The sequence below is a fragment of the Saccoglossus kowalevskii genome, chromosome 10 (genome assembly GCF_978046115.1).
Source record: "Saccoglossus kowalevskii chromosome 10, keSacKowa6.1, whole genome shotgun sequence".
Lineage (NCBI taxonomy): Eukaryota > Metazoa > Hemichordata > Enteropneusta > Harrimaniidae > Saccoglossus > Saccoglossus kowalevskii.
This window is the reverse complement of record NC_140650.1, coordinates 13819067-13835067: the sequence shown is the minus strand read 5'-3', so window position 1 is coordinate 13835067 and position 16001 is coordinate 13819067. Positions and strand designations below refer to the sequence as shown.

General features: G+C 35.6%; 1 protein-coding gene across 5 annotated transcripts; it reads left to right on the top strand.

Moving 5' to 3' along the window:
* Positions 1-249: 249 nt before the first annotated feature.
* Positions 250-14782, top strand: LOC100368676 (2-Hydroxyacid oxidase 2-like). 5 transcript variants are annotated; one of them, XM_085504278.1, is made up of 8 exons: positions 250-376; positions 5250-5411; positions 9158-9309; positions 9482-9756; positions 12268-12474; positions 12810-12968; positions 13370-13439; positions 13802-14782. In XM_085504278.1, the coding sequence occupies exons 2-8, from the start codon at positions 5269-5271 to the stop codon at positions 13882-13884; spliced, it is 1089 nt and encodes a 362-aa protein (XP_085360404.1). In that variant the 5' UTR covers positions 250-376; positions 5250-5268; the 3' UTR covers positions 13885-14782. The 5 variants fall into 5 exon arrangements, with proteins under 5 accessions (XP_085360404.1, XP_085360405.1, XP_006816418.2 ...); XM_085504279.1 differs by lacking the exon at positions 250-376 and adding an exon at positions 4226-4245; XM_006816355.3 differs by lacking the exon at positions 250-376 and adding an exon at positions 4267-5031.
* Positions 14783-16001: the final 1219 nt, after the last annotated feature.

The following is a 16001-nucleotide window of genomic DNA, read 5'->3' as shown; positions in this document are numbered from 1 at the left end:
ATGCATTGTGTATTGTCGTACAAATTCCCTTCGGGAACTTTCAGTCAGTAACGTTCTTGGTTTTGAACACGATGCTACCTCTAAGTTTTCTGGCTTTTTATGTGTTCCGTGATGTAAGTGGATCTACCCGGGAAGTTCTACAAGCTACTAAGAATGAACATATACTAACTGTAATTGATTGGTATTGTGTTCGACTGAGTGCATCGTATGGTATACAACTACAGTGCGTCTGACTGCGTTCTACATCACCATCGCCGCCACTGTTGACGAAGACTCGCTGGAAAATAAATCGTTACCGTGCAAAGTTTCACCAAGTTTGAAGAAGCTGCGTTGATAGAACCGTGTCCGATTGTCAGTATTATTTGCGTCCGTTGCGGTTAGTTATGTTTATCTGTTTCATAATTATATGCATGCATGCTTCTATGTTAGGACATCATCTATATTACTGATTTAGGTGTGTCCTTTATTTCATTGTAAGAATATAAAGCAATCTACCACCCTTTGTAACGGGTCAGGCATTTCCATTCTCTCGTGTCGAATACTGTACGTTGTTTAAACTATACTATGTTGTGTGTACTTCTTTATATCGCATATCATATATACAGATGTTTTATGTTTCAAAATATCAAGAAAACCCAGTTCACAGGGGTTTTATAGGTGTTGTTTATTTGGTACAATTTCAAAGCTTTTGTTTACACTAATTTGGAGCATGTGATAGTTTACATGTCGTAGTCAGTGATTATTACAGCTTTACATCAGCCCCTCTATCCCCGGTCTGAAAAAGAATTGCAATATATTTTAGTATGTCTGTGTATGCGGATGTGTAGTCAGACATATAATATTCAAAAAACAAGGAAGTTATCTGGAAATGTTTTGTTGACGTAGTAATTTATTTAATATTAAAATACGATTACACTAACTTGAAACAGGTTGTTTTAACCACCAAACAGAATTAGATCACACTGTACATCTTGGGGGCACTTTACACACAATTATACGCGCGATTAACACACAACATACCTTTTCTTTTCCAGACACAAATGTCTCAGGTATCAGTTTAAGTTTAAGCATACAGGAGTTCACTTTAACAGTTTCAAAACAGAATAAACAATAAAAGTTCCAAACTTCAAAATACAGCATTAAACAAAACTACAAGTAATGCCTTGTAACTTGGGCAAGAGACACTACCCTTTAAACCCCATACTGGCAAGACGGGAATTATTCTTACCCATATGTCATTACCAGTTCTTTTCCAAGTAACTTAATCCTCTAAGTACCTTGGTGCATGAATAGTGCGTTGCGGTCTAAAGTTGGGTAAAACATTTGGTGTCCCTGGAATATTTAAAAATTCAGATTGAGGGGGTTCATCTAACTGACTATCCTCAGGCATATCACTATCAAGCACTTTGACAAGTTCTATATCAACACTTGTTTCATCAAGAAATATCTCACATGAGAAGTATTTCGTTTATATCTAACCCCTTGCGGTGACTCCACAGTGACTTGATCACCATATTTATTTACCACATTGTATGTTTCCTCGTTTCTGTTGTAGTAACACTGTTTCACCTGTTTGAATATCACTCTCACGTGCATGTCTAGGAAAGTCTGCATTGACCTTCACCTTTTGTTTCATTTCACTAACTCTGTCACGTACAGCTCCTGTCTTTGTTTAATGTTAGTTCCTTTTCTTCTAGACGTTTTAACACTTCAACTAATTTTTGTTCATGTTCTTTCTGGTCACGACCATGTACTATCATATCATCTGCTATGTTATGAGATCCATCACACCCAGCTATTGCTTGCTGTATAATGTAATGGTTCAGGAGCGGAGCTAATACCAATTTGTAATCTCTTGTAATTAAAAGGTCCCTGTGTGTCACAAAAGTAGTGTTATCTCTGGACTCTTCTGATAGCTCAATTTGGTGAAATCCCCGTTTCAAGTCTAACTTGTTGTACACCATCTGTACGTATTAGTTCTTCAGAATCTGCAAAATTACAATCCTGGGCTTAGCTTAACAAATTGATCAACCGTTTCTGTTTCCTCTTGTTTTAATTGACGGAAATATCCATAATTGCCAGGTAGATCAAAGGTTAGTCTATTATTACCATCCTCGTCGCCAATTGAACTATCCCCGTCTTCAATAAAACAGTGGATGGTCTGGATTAAATACACAGACACAACAGATTGAACTCAGATCTGGCCTGCCATCTTGGATGTCATGATCTCCGTTTATTAGTACTTCCGGGTTAACACATAATAAGGCTCTTTAGCTCAATAACGTTAATGTACTAATGTGAACTCACGGATGGATTGAATTATACACTACAGTAGTTTGTGTTTGCGTTTGTCTTATCAAGGCTGTGACGACTTCCATTTAACTAACACCTGCCTACCTCAAGAAATATATGTTTTTTGTGTTTTTTTATGAAACTCGTTTTCGTCAAGTTTGAAGAAACTGCGTAGATAGAGCCGTGTCCGATGCCAGCATTATTTGCAACCGTTGCGGTTATTTTTTTGTTTGTTTCGTAATTCTATGCATGCAAGCTTATGTGATAGACAATAATCTATATTACTGATATAGTAGACTGGCAAAGTCGGGACTTCTTTTTTGTTTTACATAAAAAATATAATTAATTATCAATTTAGCCGTTTTAGCGTGATCACGAAAACTAATGTGACCGCGAAAGAAATCTCGACTGGACGTATCTGCAGGCGACTTCTTGCGTCGGGGTCAAAACCGGAGCATTTTGCACCCCTATTCCACAACTTTGCACTCCAGTACCACAATTTGCTCCGTTATTCCACCGCTTGGCATTCTGGTTTCCCACTTGTCACTGCTATTCCACCACTTTGCTCTCTAGTTTCTCACTTTGCTCTACTATTCCAGTACTTTGCACTCTAGTTTCCCACTTTGCTCTACTATTCCAGTACTTCGCACTCTAGTTTCTCACTTTGCTCCACTATTCCAGTACTTCGCACTCTAGTTTCTCACTTTGCTCTACTATTCCAGTACTTCGCACTCTAGTTTCTCACTTTGCTCCACTATTCCAGTACTTCGCACTCTAGTTTCCCACTTTGCCTCACTATTCCATTACTTTTCACGCTAGTTTCGCTTTTTGCATCACTATTCCACTACATTGCACTCCAGTACCACAATTTGCTCCGTTATTCCACCGCTTGGCATTCTGGTTTCGCACTTGTCACTGCTATTCCACCACTTTGCACTCTAGTTTCCCACTTTGCTCCACTATTCCAGTACTTTGCACTCTAGTTTCTCACTTTGCTCCACTATTCCAGTACTTCGCACTCTAGTTTCCCACTTTGCTCCACTATTCCATTACTTTTCACGCTAGTTTCGCTTTTTGCACCACTATTCCACTACATATATCCAATTTTGAACTATGTAGAAAACAACGACAACGACAATTATTAATATTAGAATATAGGCTTTTGTAAGCATCTTGATAATTAGAACTGTTAACTACCTGAAATTATTGATTAGTTTCATGCTGAATGTAACTAATGTCATTAATTAGAGTCTATGGATGTAATTCCCCCTCGTGCATATGTTGACATATTTGACTATCCGTGCATGTTGTTTAAAACCTCGTTTAAAGCACAGAGAATTCATGAATGGGGATCTAAAACAGTCCATGCTAGTGGATGGTAGGTTATCAACATCATCAGAGGCGGCGGCACGAAACTTTTGGGGGAAGGTTTCAGCTTGATTGGTTTGGGTACGGTGGAGAGCAATGCCCCCAAACCTTTTCCTGGGGAGCGGCCGCCCTTCCTGCCCCGGTGAAGCCGCCACTGATCATAGCAACTAGTAACGTAGTAAGTAGATTAAAAATAACACAGGCATCTATTTGTGTGTTCTCTTCTGTTCAGCTATACATCTTATGATTTGAATTAAAGCAATAATAATAATATAGCAGGGGGGTAAATCATATGTTAAATTAAGTTAGCAAATGAAATACACGCCATAAATACGCGTCGGTACATGTTTAACCGGGTCGTATATTCGGTATTATTGATTTGTATCTGAATACATGTTTTAGATTTCTAAGGAATGATGTATGTGTGTGTTCTGTTCTGTTTTATAATTATGCCCGAGATTATGAAATGGCGAGAAAGATTGCTAAAGGATGAAGAAACGGATTTTCGAGAAAAAGTGAACTAATGTCGAACTGTGATGGTGAAATCTGAAGAAGTACCATTCATATTTACATTATTGTAAAGTTGTTAGTAAATTATGATGCTGTTCACCTTTGCAAATTGTTTACGTTAGAATGAATTTTTACTAGATACTAGTCGAATTCCTAAAAAGGTATTTCTATACTCCAAGAAATGCATTTTTCCATAATATTGGTTGAATAAAAAGTATCTCCTATACTGCCCATGTTCATTCAAATTATACTTTTGCATAATACTGGCTGAACACAGGGTTTTTCAAAAAAAGTAATATCACACATAATGTTCTTGTTCATTTAAATAAATGGGGTGTATATTTGCATATTTCTGTCTGAATCCATTATGCGTCCATTATACTAGAAATGTATTTCTACTTATTCTAGTTAAATACTTGTTGAATATAGGACGAATCCATCCATTCACTACTCAAGTCCGCATAAATAAAAAAAATATGTATTTTTGACAAATCCGGCTAAATACAGGAGGTACTCGTACTGTATAAAAATAGTGCGTATGCTTGTTAATTCATTATTTATTGTATTTACGAAGAATACATTCGAGAAAAAATTGTTGTTAAGCTTCAATTCTACCTGAATACAAGCAAATACAAATACAGTGTATATTGTAAATACAGTGTCCACACAAATACAGTGTGTATTTAAAGGTATTCACACAGGAATTAACACGCATTGTTCCTGACGCAAATCTCATACCCGTTTAACATTTGTAAACATACTATTTTTGGAAGTAACTGGAAACGAGGTTACAATACTGGATTGTTGACCTGTAAATGATGATCACAAACACAACGCTCTCCAATATCTACCAATAAATTAGTATGTATAATTTTATGTATATATTGTGATATAAATATTGATTATGAATACTTCTAGGATGAACATCTAGACTCAATGTATAGTTTACCGTGATGATAAATATCGATTTGTCACTAGCAAGTCGTTATAAACATATTTATATGTCACTATCTACATATTGTATTTGTTGCCACGCAATTTAAATAAATGTGCTTATCTCAAATATTATTTTGTTCCAGGTGTGTGGTACGATTCAAAATGGCCTCAACAGAAGCGCTAGTTTGCCTTGACGACTATGAAAAATATGCGAAAGATCATATGGAACAGAAACTTTTGGGGTATTTTATTGAAGGTACCGATGCAGAAATTACTCTGAAAGAAAATAGTACTGCATTTTCCAGGTGAGTCAAATATATATCTACCGCAGTGAAGTGAACGTGACAAAAATGGTTTGAGTGTGTATCTTTGATTATATTATGATTGTATTTCACCTTGCCTGTGAAGTCTCCACAAATTACAATTTCTATGATCGCCCATGGTTATGAAATCATTTCTTGATTTTGATCATTCTGAAATTCAAATAAGGGATTAATAAATGAACAATAAAAAAGCATAAGTAATAACATAAGTAATAACGTCATCAGAATATATTGGTGTAAATTAGCCATGCGCAGGTGACAACACCATGACCCCAAGAATTAAAAATATAAAAACTAAAAATATCGAAAAAACCTTCCGCGTGCGGGAACTGATTACAATAAACTAATTAATGCCGAGTGAGTGGCTCTTAAAGACTCATGATCAATATGAATGTATCTGCACCAGCGTCGCATAGTTTCGGAAACATGATTCTGTATACCAACACGAGCTGCTGTGGTGGCAGCCCCTATTCGAAATAAGTCTCCTTCCTGAATATTTAGTTGTATCACCACAGATATTTGAAACAATAAATCTGCAATGTATTACTTGTAACTTGAAAATAACTCCCAAAACCCAACGTGGAAGAGGCGTGAATATTGAATATTGCAACGCCTGAAGCATTGACAGCTGCACAATGTACAAAAAGTGCACGCCACTCCATGTGTTACGGAATTTCACCCACATTTCTAACTCCGTGCAGCACGATACCCAGATATTCAAGTTCTTGTGATGGTCCAATAATTTTGTGTGACCACAGTAGTATGTTAAAAAAACATTGTCATGATAGTCGTTGAACATCTGGCTGTTTCCTCGCCAGCGTCAATAACTGAAAAGTCATCAAGCAAGTGCAAAACAAAACTAATTTCAGATTTAAACTTGGCAATTCAGCAATTGACAGCCAATCGAAATCTTTGAGCTTGACCTGGATCCAAAGACAAATCTTGTGAAAATTAGTACTTGTTGTGCCACTTAATTTTATGTAACTGCCACATTACAGGATGGAGTCGGAAAGTATTAGTAATATCGTATTTACACATAAGTACCTACAATTTCCATCTCATGGATAGTAATGCAATATAAAGAAAATCTGTCTTTGTCAGTCGTATCATTAAGGCTAGAAACACCAGGCTTGATATGGGATGCTGACAAATCAACAACAAACCTGTATTCCCTGAATATATTCCTACTGCTAAATGTGTTGATGCCCATAGGTTATGTTATTTCTTTATTCCGCACTATATGGCCACCGGCCTAAAGTACTGTTACATTTCAAAACTTAAATTACACACGATCGCTTTAAAATTACAAGATACATACTTCCATTTCAGTTTCACTGTAATGAAAACTCTTAAACAAATATTTACCCAAACTTACTAAAATATACGAGTTAGTACTCGTAGCAATGCAATGAATTTCATCTTGGTTGGTGGTGAAAAATAATATTTTGGTAAGAATTTTTGTTTAAGTGCTTCATATTTTGGACAAACCATAGTAAAATGATATTCGTCTTCTGCGAGCCTGCAACCAAATGGACATAATCTTTGGTCACGTGGGATACCCAAAGTTCTACCATTTTCAATTTCTAGAGGATGACAGGAAATTCTAAGTCTAGTTATAGCACATGAATAGACGGTAGCCAACGAAATAGCAGCAAGATACCTTTCACATATTAAATCTTGTTTAAACATGGAATACGTTTGAAGCTTTACATTTTTATTAATTTCTGCACACCAATTGAGTCTAGATATATCAAAACATCTTCTTTTAAATTCACTGAAGAACATCTCGCTATTATCAATCCTTTGTTCATACCATACATGTCCATAACCAGATGTACATAAAATATTTTTTACCTCTAAAGCCCAACACCTAGACCCCCCTTCTTCTCTATGGTATAGGTAATTATAACATTCTTTTAAAATAGCTGAGCCGCCCTCTTGAATCAGTTTCAGCCAAAATCTGACCATTTCAATATTAACATAAACTCTAACTGAGTGTCTCCCTAATTCACCCCTTACTGCAGCATTGGAAGAGTTGAAACTAACTCTCAATAGAAATTTACAAAATTTAGAAATTTACATAGGTTATACTCATAAACATAGCGTTGTCTCTGTCTCGACCACTATAAATTGATCTTTCTAAGTGTTATATAAGCAGCTGCTTTCTTTACAAAACGAACATGGTAATCATAGAATAGCTTACCACCGTCAATAATTACCATAGTATACAAATCGAGTTCCTCCTTCCTATCAGGATAAACCTCTCAGACGATAGTTTTACAATACCGGAAAGCTGCTAGAAATTTGCTGAGAGTTAAAATTTTACTACACGTATGCCATTGTTTCAATTTTTTCGGATTTTAATTCACCTATAAATTAACAATCGAACATGAATCGGACGCTTCATTGGGGATGGCAAAGGACAGGTGATAACACATGGACAATATTGGGTACATCGTATAACAATATTCCAAATCGAGTTTTTCGGTTGCGACTGTTATCGCATGACCAAAATGGGCATTCACCAAGAGTGGAATATAACTCATGCGATATGGCTCAATAGTTATTCGCAGTCGCTATATTTGGTCAACGTATTAATCAGCTAAACCCTGGGAAATTTGTCATATTTCTGCCATCTCTCGATTAATACTATTATCGTCGCTATCATTTGTTTTTTCTTGAGTGTCACTTGATAACCAGGACATAGAAACAGAACAGAACTACCTACGGCTCCAGTAACTAGCATTAATGTAAGCAGCATTTCGTGTACTCACTCGCGATCGACTAGCCATTGAGTTTGGAGTTCGACGCAATTCATTGTTGATGTCATATAATTAAAGGACACTTTTTCTAGCCATAACTGGGGGGTATTCTAACTCACAGATCGCGTAAAAGAGTTGGTGGGATTAGTACCATCTATCGACCTAGTGTGATCGATTAGTTGCGCGATTTTGTGGAACATCACTCAGGATGTCTGATGTCTTCAGACTTGGGTTTTCTTCGGCGTGTAACCATAGAAGTAGATGCTATATCGTTGTGCTATGTGCACAAACACTGCAGAATGAAAACAAAGTCTTTAAAAACTCGAAGATTCTAGGCAATAAGACCGAGATTTTTAATAACTGCATCCAAATAACCAAATAAGTTGATGACCCTGCGTATTAGGAATCATGCAAGAAATATTAAAATTGTGTCACAAATACTGCTTAACATTACACATTAACCAAGCATAAATGCGGTTTGTATTGATGAATTATGCAAATGAGGCCAATGGAGGTTGTGAATGCAGCTGCTAGGCGTTGCAAATGTGATGAATCCGCAAATGTATGTGTGCAACAGTTTCGGTGAACGATGTACTTCTATAATACTGGTTACCGTGAAAGGCAGAACACTGTTTCTTAGTTTTTAAACATATGTATTACAATTTTTAATTATTTTCTTTCATTAAAATTCAAATATTTAATAATGACTGGCTCGAGAGTTTCACAATCTCCACGCCCATAATGCGCGCACAAGCCTTAAAGTGACATAGCAACCGCAAATGATCTTTTTTTCAAAATGAAGAGCTTGCTGATTGAATGATGATAAACTAGCTCATTAATATTTATTATCAGTTTGAATTCTACCAGTCATTTAGATTTATACAGATTTATAGAGATATGACTTAGATGTATTCATAATAGTGCTTATAGTTTTATAACTACTTTATTAATTGTCTTCTCTCAAAGGTTAAAAATATTACCAAGAGTCTTAAAGGATGTTTCCAATGTAGACCTGTCAACATCTATTCTTGGTCAACATTTGGATTTCCCAGTGTGCATCGCACCAAGTGCTTTCCACAAACTCGTGTCGCCTGGCGGAGAACTGGACACAGCCAACGGTAAAAGATAATGTTATCAATTATTTTGAAAGCAATTCACAGTAAAATTATAAACAAGAAATGTCATCCATTGACATAGTATGTGTGACATGTTAGATGATTCTCGCATCCACAATACATGCAACAGTGCAATCAATTCAAGGAGTTTATTTATTATTATATACTTGTATAGCTGCTAATGCAATGGGTACTTGTATGGTACTCAGTAATGTGACGACGACTACCCTGGAAAAAGTAGCTTCTCTCTACCCTGACACTTTGAAATGGTTTCAGTTATATATCTGGGAATGTAGGGAGTTCACTGTAAACCTGATAAGAAGAGCTGAAACGGCTGGATTCAAATCTTTGGTAGTTACTGTTGATTCTTCGGTAAAAGGAAATAGAAGAGGGCATAGGTTTACATTTCCACCAAACATAGAAGTTGTACATTTACCACAAGAACTTAAGGTAAGAAGATTGTACTTTAAATATGTGGAATTAAAATATGTTTTACCATATCGTATATTCATAGACACTAGAAACTTCAAAGGAAAAAATGTAAAATCTAATTCGCGCCATTGGTTCGATTTACGCAAATGTGTGGTTCCGTGAACAACTTTCTCACCACTGTGTGCCACTGCTTTCTCAATAGTGCGTTCAACACCAGGCATTCAGTCTGCAGTTAGAGCTGCTATAGTAGGCGTATCATATCGCATGTTCAAGTCATTTGCAACTAGCTTATTATTCATTGAAAATGGCTGAATATATTTATGATACAAGACGTTTTCTATTTCATATGGAAAATAAAAAATAAATTTTAATTAAACATCAAAGAGAACAAATTATATAAGACAATAAAATTGTTTTATTTTCATTGAAAATACACAAGAAAGTCAATTTAGCAGATTATTGATGGCGTATTTATGAATTATTCGCAAATATAAGTGGCCAAATACGATTGTACCTGGTTGCTGGGATTTAACATCTTTAGTTCTGTAATATTTAGTTTACTCTAAGCAACTATGATTACATTTTATGATACGGACCATATCCAATCCCATAATGCGAAGCAAATTAAAAATGGCTTCTTTGGTACATGCTGTAGATTAGAATAACCTAAATCGATTTAAAATATCTCATCATTTTGTTTTATGTGTGTGTGAGAGAAAACACTTGATTTTAACAGTACAACTCCATGCAGGTGTTATTGCAGTTATTATCACATGCATTGAGATTATTTTACTATCTTTTTGTTTTATCCATGCCTGTAAAAAATTGCTATATGTAGCATCAAAACATCACAGTTTCATGACCATCTCATTTCTGTCTATAGTTAACAGTGTTCTCCCCAGGCCTCTGAAGCGACACGGTACCGTGACGCTTGGACACTCGGCCGTGATGCTTGCCCTTTGTCCGTGACGCTTGGTCACTGGCCCGTGATGCTTATTGCTTTGTTTACAAGTGTCAGTCTCGTCTTGCACGAATTTAAAACAATAACATGTATTGATCGAAAGGTAATCCCGCTTTTGTTAGCCATACAAAGACAGTGATAAAAACGGAAGTCTGCAATAAGTTGCGAAGTCTTTCAAGGATGCAGAGCCGGGGTGCAGAGCCTCCAAATCCAAACAAAAATACTAGAGTAGCAATAATTTGCCCATTGCACGCAACGGCAACAATGTGACAAAACAAGTCACGGCGTACGTCGGGAAGATCAACCCCGATTTGCTGCACTCCGATTTTTTATCACTCAATCGCCGGTGACATTAATTACCCCAAAATTAAAAAAAAACAAGTGAAATTAAGTCGCATTGGAAAGAAAAGTGTGAATAATTCAACAGCAGACGAGACGGGTTAAGAAAAAACGAACCCTGACCTCTGGAAATACCCCATTCATAGGATGCCTTAGTAGCGAAGAACGCCGCCCTAAGGCGACATAATGCACGTTGCAACCTTGTGACCGATGCATGCTGGGTTACAGGGGGGCTCTGATCGAGGTAACAAAGATGGCGGCGCAGAGTGCATGTTTTTCCGCGATGTTTAAAAACAACATCTCGTTGGCGATTTTGATGTATTGCCTATGATAATAGTCAATGAACCGTTTTAATAAACAATTTGTGTATTTTACACCAAAAAGTCAGATACCGATGATCGCAATAGCAGCAGTGAATACCTGTCCAACGCAATGCCGACAGCTGACAATGTTACGGTGATCGTAGCGTTACTCACAAGGTATATAGCAATGAAAAATCGCCGACTATTAGTGCCGAACTGCCATTGTAGAATTTTTTTCTAATTATTGATTTATTTCAACATATTTCGATATCTCGCCGATTTTATAAATTTAACCAAAAGATGTTTTCCCCCGACGTTATATGAACTGACAGTGACATGGGCACTAAAACTTGTACACAATGATGAACCAGTTACATCCATGGATAACATTATATTCACTGACTAGCTATAACACAAGTTTTTCAATTTGTTTTCCTTTTTATGCTGTTCTATTTCAAACTTTATTTGACTTGATACAAAAACATAAAATACAATGCAGTAAAATGATATAAAATTTATCAAATATAAAAATATCTTGTCTTAATTGTATTAATTAATTGTATTAGTAGATTGACCAAATTGGTTGGGAAAAACTGATTACTAGTATTATGCAAATATAATTATGCAAATTAGATGTATTGTTATGCAAATTGACCGTGATGCTTGACATGAAGTCTGGGGAGAACACTGATAGTATATTTAAAGCTATAGTGGACAAATATTTGTAACTCGTGACCACTTTGTAAAACCCTAATTCAGTTGATTAAAACAACTGTAACATTACACTCCAGATACTATTCTCAAGGAGTGTATTCAATACTAATTTGATGACGTAAGTAACATAGTATATCACTTTAAAGATGTTACGAAGTATACTTCAATAGTGTTTATAGTGAAGTACATTTATATGTATTACTACTCATTCAGGAGAGATCAGGTAGAAGTCCATGCAGTTTAGCGGACCCTTCATTAACCTGGGAATTCATTGCATGGATGAGATCAGTCACTAAACTACCGATAGTACTGAAAGGAATTCTCAGCCCAGAAGATGCATTGCTTGCCGTAGAACACAAAGTAGATGGTATCATTGTATCAAATCACGGAGGACGACAATTAGATACAGTTCCAGCAACGGTGTGTGTAAAAATAAGGACATGCTAGCAATTCGTATATGCTTATTCGATGGTCTATTGTAGTGCTCATTATTCAATTACGAACCATGCTATAATGACAAGTATCACATTAGTATTCTCTATGCACCAATTGTTGTTATTGACAGTCAATTATGCACATCGATCGCCCAATCATTAACTCAATTATTCACCGCCAGATGAATAACCCAAAAATATCAACAATGTGTAACATCACATGTTTGTGGGTGACATTGTCCAGAATGACACCTTATTATCAATATCTTTCATAAAATATATGCCAACATTGTTTTATATCCGTATATTATTACCCACTAGATTGAAATGTTACCGCATATCATAGCTGCTGTGCGTGGCAGAATTGAGGTTTATGTGGATGGGGGCATACGCACAGGCACTGATGTATTCAAGGCATTAGCAATGGGAGCCAGGGCTGTATTCATTGGTAGACCAATCATATATGGACTTAAGTATGCAGTAAGTGATATATTGAATTATTGACCGATGATGAGACACTATACATACGTGGGTGAAGTATAAGATGAGAGAAATAACATTGCAGAACTACAATGAGTTAGCCAATTGTAATCGGAAATAACAGTTAACCAATGTTTTATATAATGCATATTATATGTGTAAAGTTCGGTTGCATTCAGTCGAGAAAATTCACTTTAGAACACCATTCCCGAAATCAAAATGTATATAATTATTGCTCACACAATGTGTTTGAAAAACATTCCCTCAGTTCATATGCATTGACAAGTCATGGGTCACGTAAGCTAAGACAAAAATATATATACAGGAGAAATGAATGAATCATCGAGACACACAGCTGAATACAAACTTATAATTGGATTGTATTCATCTTTCCATCCAAGGGTGGTGATGGTGCTAAACAGGTTCTTCAAATACTGAAAGACGAGCTCATGAGAACTATGGCATTGTCAGGTAAGCTTGCGTACTTGTGAAATTTAATAAAATTGCACTCAATACCAGTTCAGGTCTGCTAATAACTCAACCATGTCAGCATCAATATAGAATAATGGCAATATAACGGACTGTGGTGCATGTGGAATGGCCTCATTGCTACTTCATCTGCTCAATTCGAACATCATTCTCTAATTGATTTCACCAAGTGTTGTAAGTCATCTTTCAGTATTGTATATGTATTTGTTAGTGTGTTGCAGATGTTATGTTTTATGATATGTGTCTGATACTTGTCATACATTTCCACATCATTTCAACTATGTATGAAAGACAATACCGATCAATGTTAATACAGCAACCTGAACTAAAATTGTTTTTTACAGGATGTTCAAAGATCAGTGAAATCAAACCAAGCCACGTGGTACATCAATCAGAATTATTGAAAACATGGTGTGTAAGAGATTGAAACTTATATTCTTCAGAAATATGCTTCCAGGTTTCGACATTTAACAATAGAAGACTTTTCCATATACTGGATATTTAATACATTGCAGTCAAGTCATGAAATGATAGTTTGTTTCTCTGTTTAGCCCAATTGTCTCATGTAAAATATTAAGTTATTGAGAAATATAATATTTCTGACATAGTAAATTGTTGAATCAATTATAAAATCTACAATTCTAATTAGTAAGTTAGATGTAAATAATACGAGGTGAAATATCAGTTGACATATCGCATCTATTTTGGTGTTATAATAAAATATCTTTACCCTGTTTAGACTAAATCCAAATCACCAGCAACCTTAGGTTGCTCTAAAATAATTAACTCATGACGTTTTCTCAAGTTTAAAGTTTAATCAATGTATTTTCATGGGCTCTAATCTTTACATGTGCATTATCAATTGTTTCACATGATACATGCTCTTTGCAATCGTAGATAAACACTGATACTATGTTAGAAAATACTGTAGCACCAAGGGTTATATTCACTGTGAATATGTGTAGATACATTTAATTTTCTATAGTATGGTAAGGTAAAAACACTCCATTGTCAGTTTATTTTGTTACGTTGTGGGAAAGTTATAAATACCATTTGTCAAACTACAAAGTAAATACAAAAACAGTAAGGAGTTGTTTATATATAAGAAAAATTCGAAAAGCGTCATTCTATTTCAGGCAGTATCCATGTTAACTGTTTCTAAGTGAATTTAATTTTGGACGACCATTTATAACAGTGCCACAACATGTCGGTAATACTAGATACAAGTTATTATTCGGACTAAATGATATGGTTATTGATGTACAACTGAATGGAAAACATTTTCATCCTATTTTTGACCAGAAATAAAAAGTTGTGAACTAAAATATTATGGGAAATTGTTTTATCTAATATGTTGCGTACTCGTTTGCCAATATGCAAATTGGTCAATGAATGGCAGATAACTGACAAAATATAAAATATCACCATTTCAACCCTAAAACCAGACATAACATGCACAAGCTTATGTGTATATACAAATTTTGTGATACACCTTAGTAGCAAATTTTATGGAAATCAGTCAAAAGAGTTCTGAGCACCAGGTACATACAAACATATTGTGGAAGTCAATCCAGTAGTCCCAGTTTCACCGGGTACTCATAAAATTCGTTCATGCATTCACAAATTCAACATTATTTGAAAAGAACATGTAAAATCAACATGTTGCCAAATAGACTCAGTTTAAATAGATTAAATAAATTTCCATTTAACTATTCAAGTATTCACAGAACGTGTTGAAGGATCGTAGTGAGGTGGGATGATGAGCATTCTTGTCAGAAAACGTCCAACGGCTATGCGAGGCACCCAAATACTTTCTTAATTGTTTTTCAAATTAGGCAAGGGATCCCATTTTGAAATTAACAGGAATAAAAGCCATGTTTAAACCATGTTTCAAGGGGTTGGTTTCGAGGAATTTGGTGGTCTCCCGTATCGCACCAGGAATGAACTGCCAAGTTTGTGTTTTTTTGTTTTAGTAATCAAGCCTGTATAACATATTGTCGTCGCTTGTATTTACACAGTCAAAAAAGGGAACGGATTTTATTTTATAGACTGCAACCGATTGGGCATCGACATCTTGCAGATGAGTTTATGTTCGGATAGGATATCGGCACGATGTATGGTTTTCCATTCTTTAAACGTCGAAATCGAAATCACGATGTGTTAAATGAATAATGTTCAGACTTTTTTAAATTCAGTTGACAAAAATCCACGGACCAGGAGATACGAGAAATAGAATACCTAACAACATTATTGTGGGTGACGCGGCAGGATGGGTGGTTATCTAGACAAATATATATATAGAGGTATATTTGTATTCCTATGGTTACACTAACTGCGTCACAGCTAGTAACCTCTGGGATATTCGATTGTTCAATAGGGTAAATATTCAGTGTGTCATGGTCACATACCAATACGTCATATAAACAACGCAGAAAATTATTTTTATGATCGACCCCGTAGGTGTAATAGTTAGCCATTAAATAATATTGCATCATGGAAGTTTGAGATATATTGCCGTAATTTATACCAATTTTCACGTTAAAC

Coding starts and splice junctions, on each gene's coding strand:
- LOC100368676 (XM_085504277.1), top strand. CDS start 5,218: ATGTGCTTATCTCAAATATTATTTTGTTCCAGGTGTGTGGTACGATTC. Junction 5,412..9,157: donor AATAGTACTGCATTTTCCAG/GTGAGTCAAATA, acceptor CTTCTCTCAAAG/GTTAAAAATATTACCAAGAG. Junction 9,310..9,481: donor AGAACTGGACACAGCCAACG/GTAAAAGATAAT, acceptor ATACTTGTATAG/CTGCTAATGCAATGGGTACT.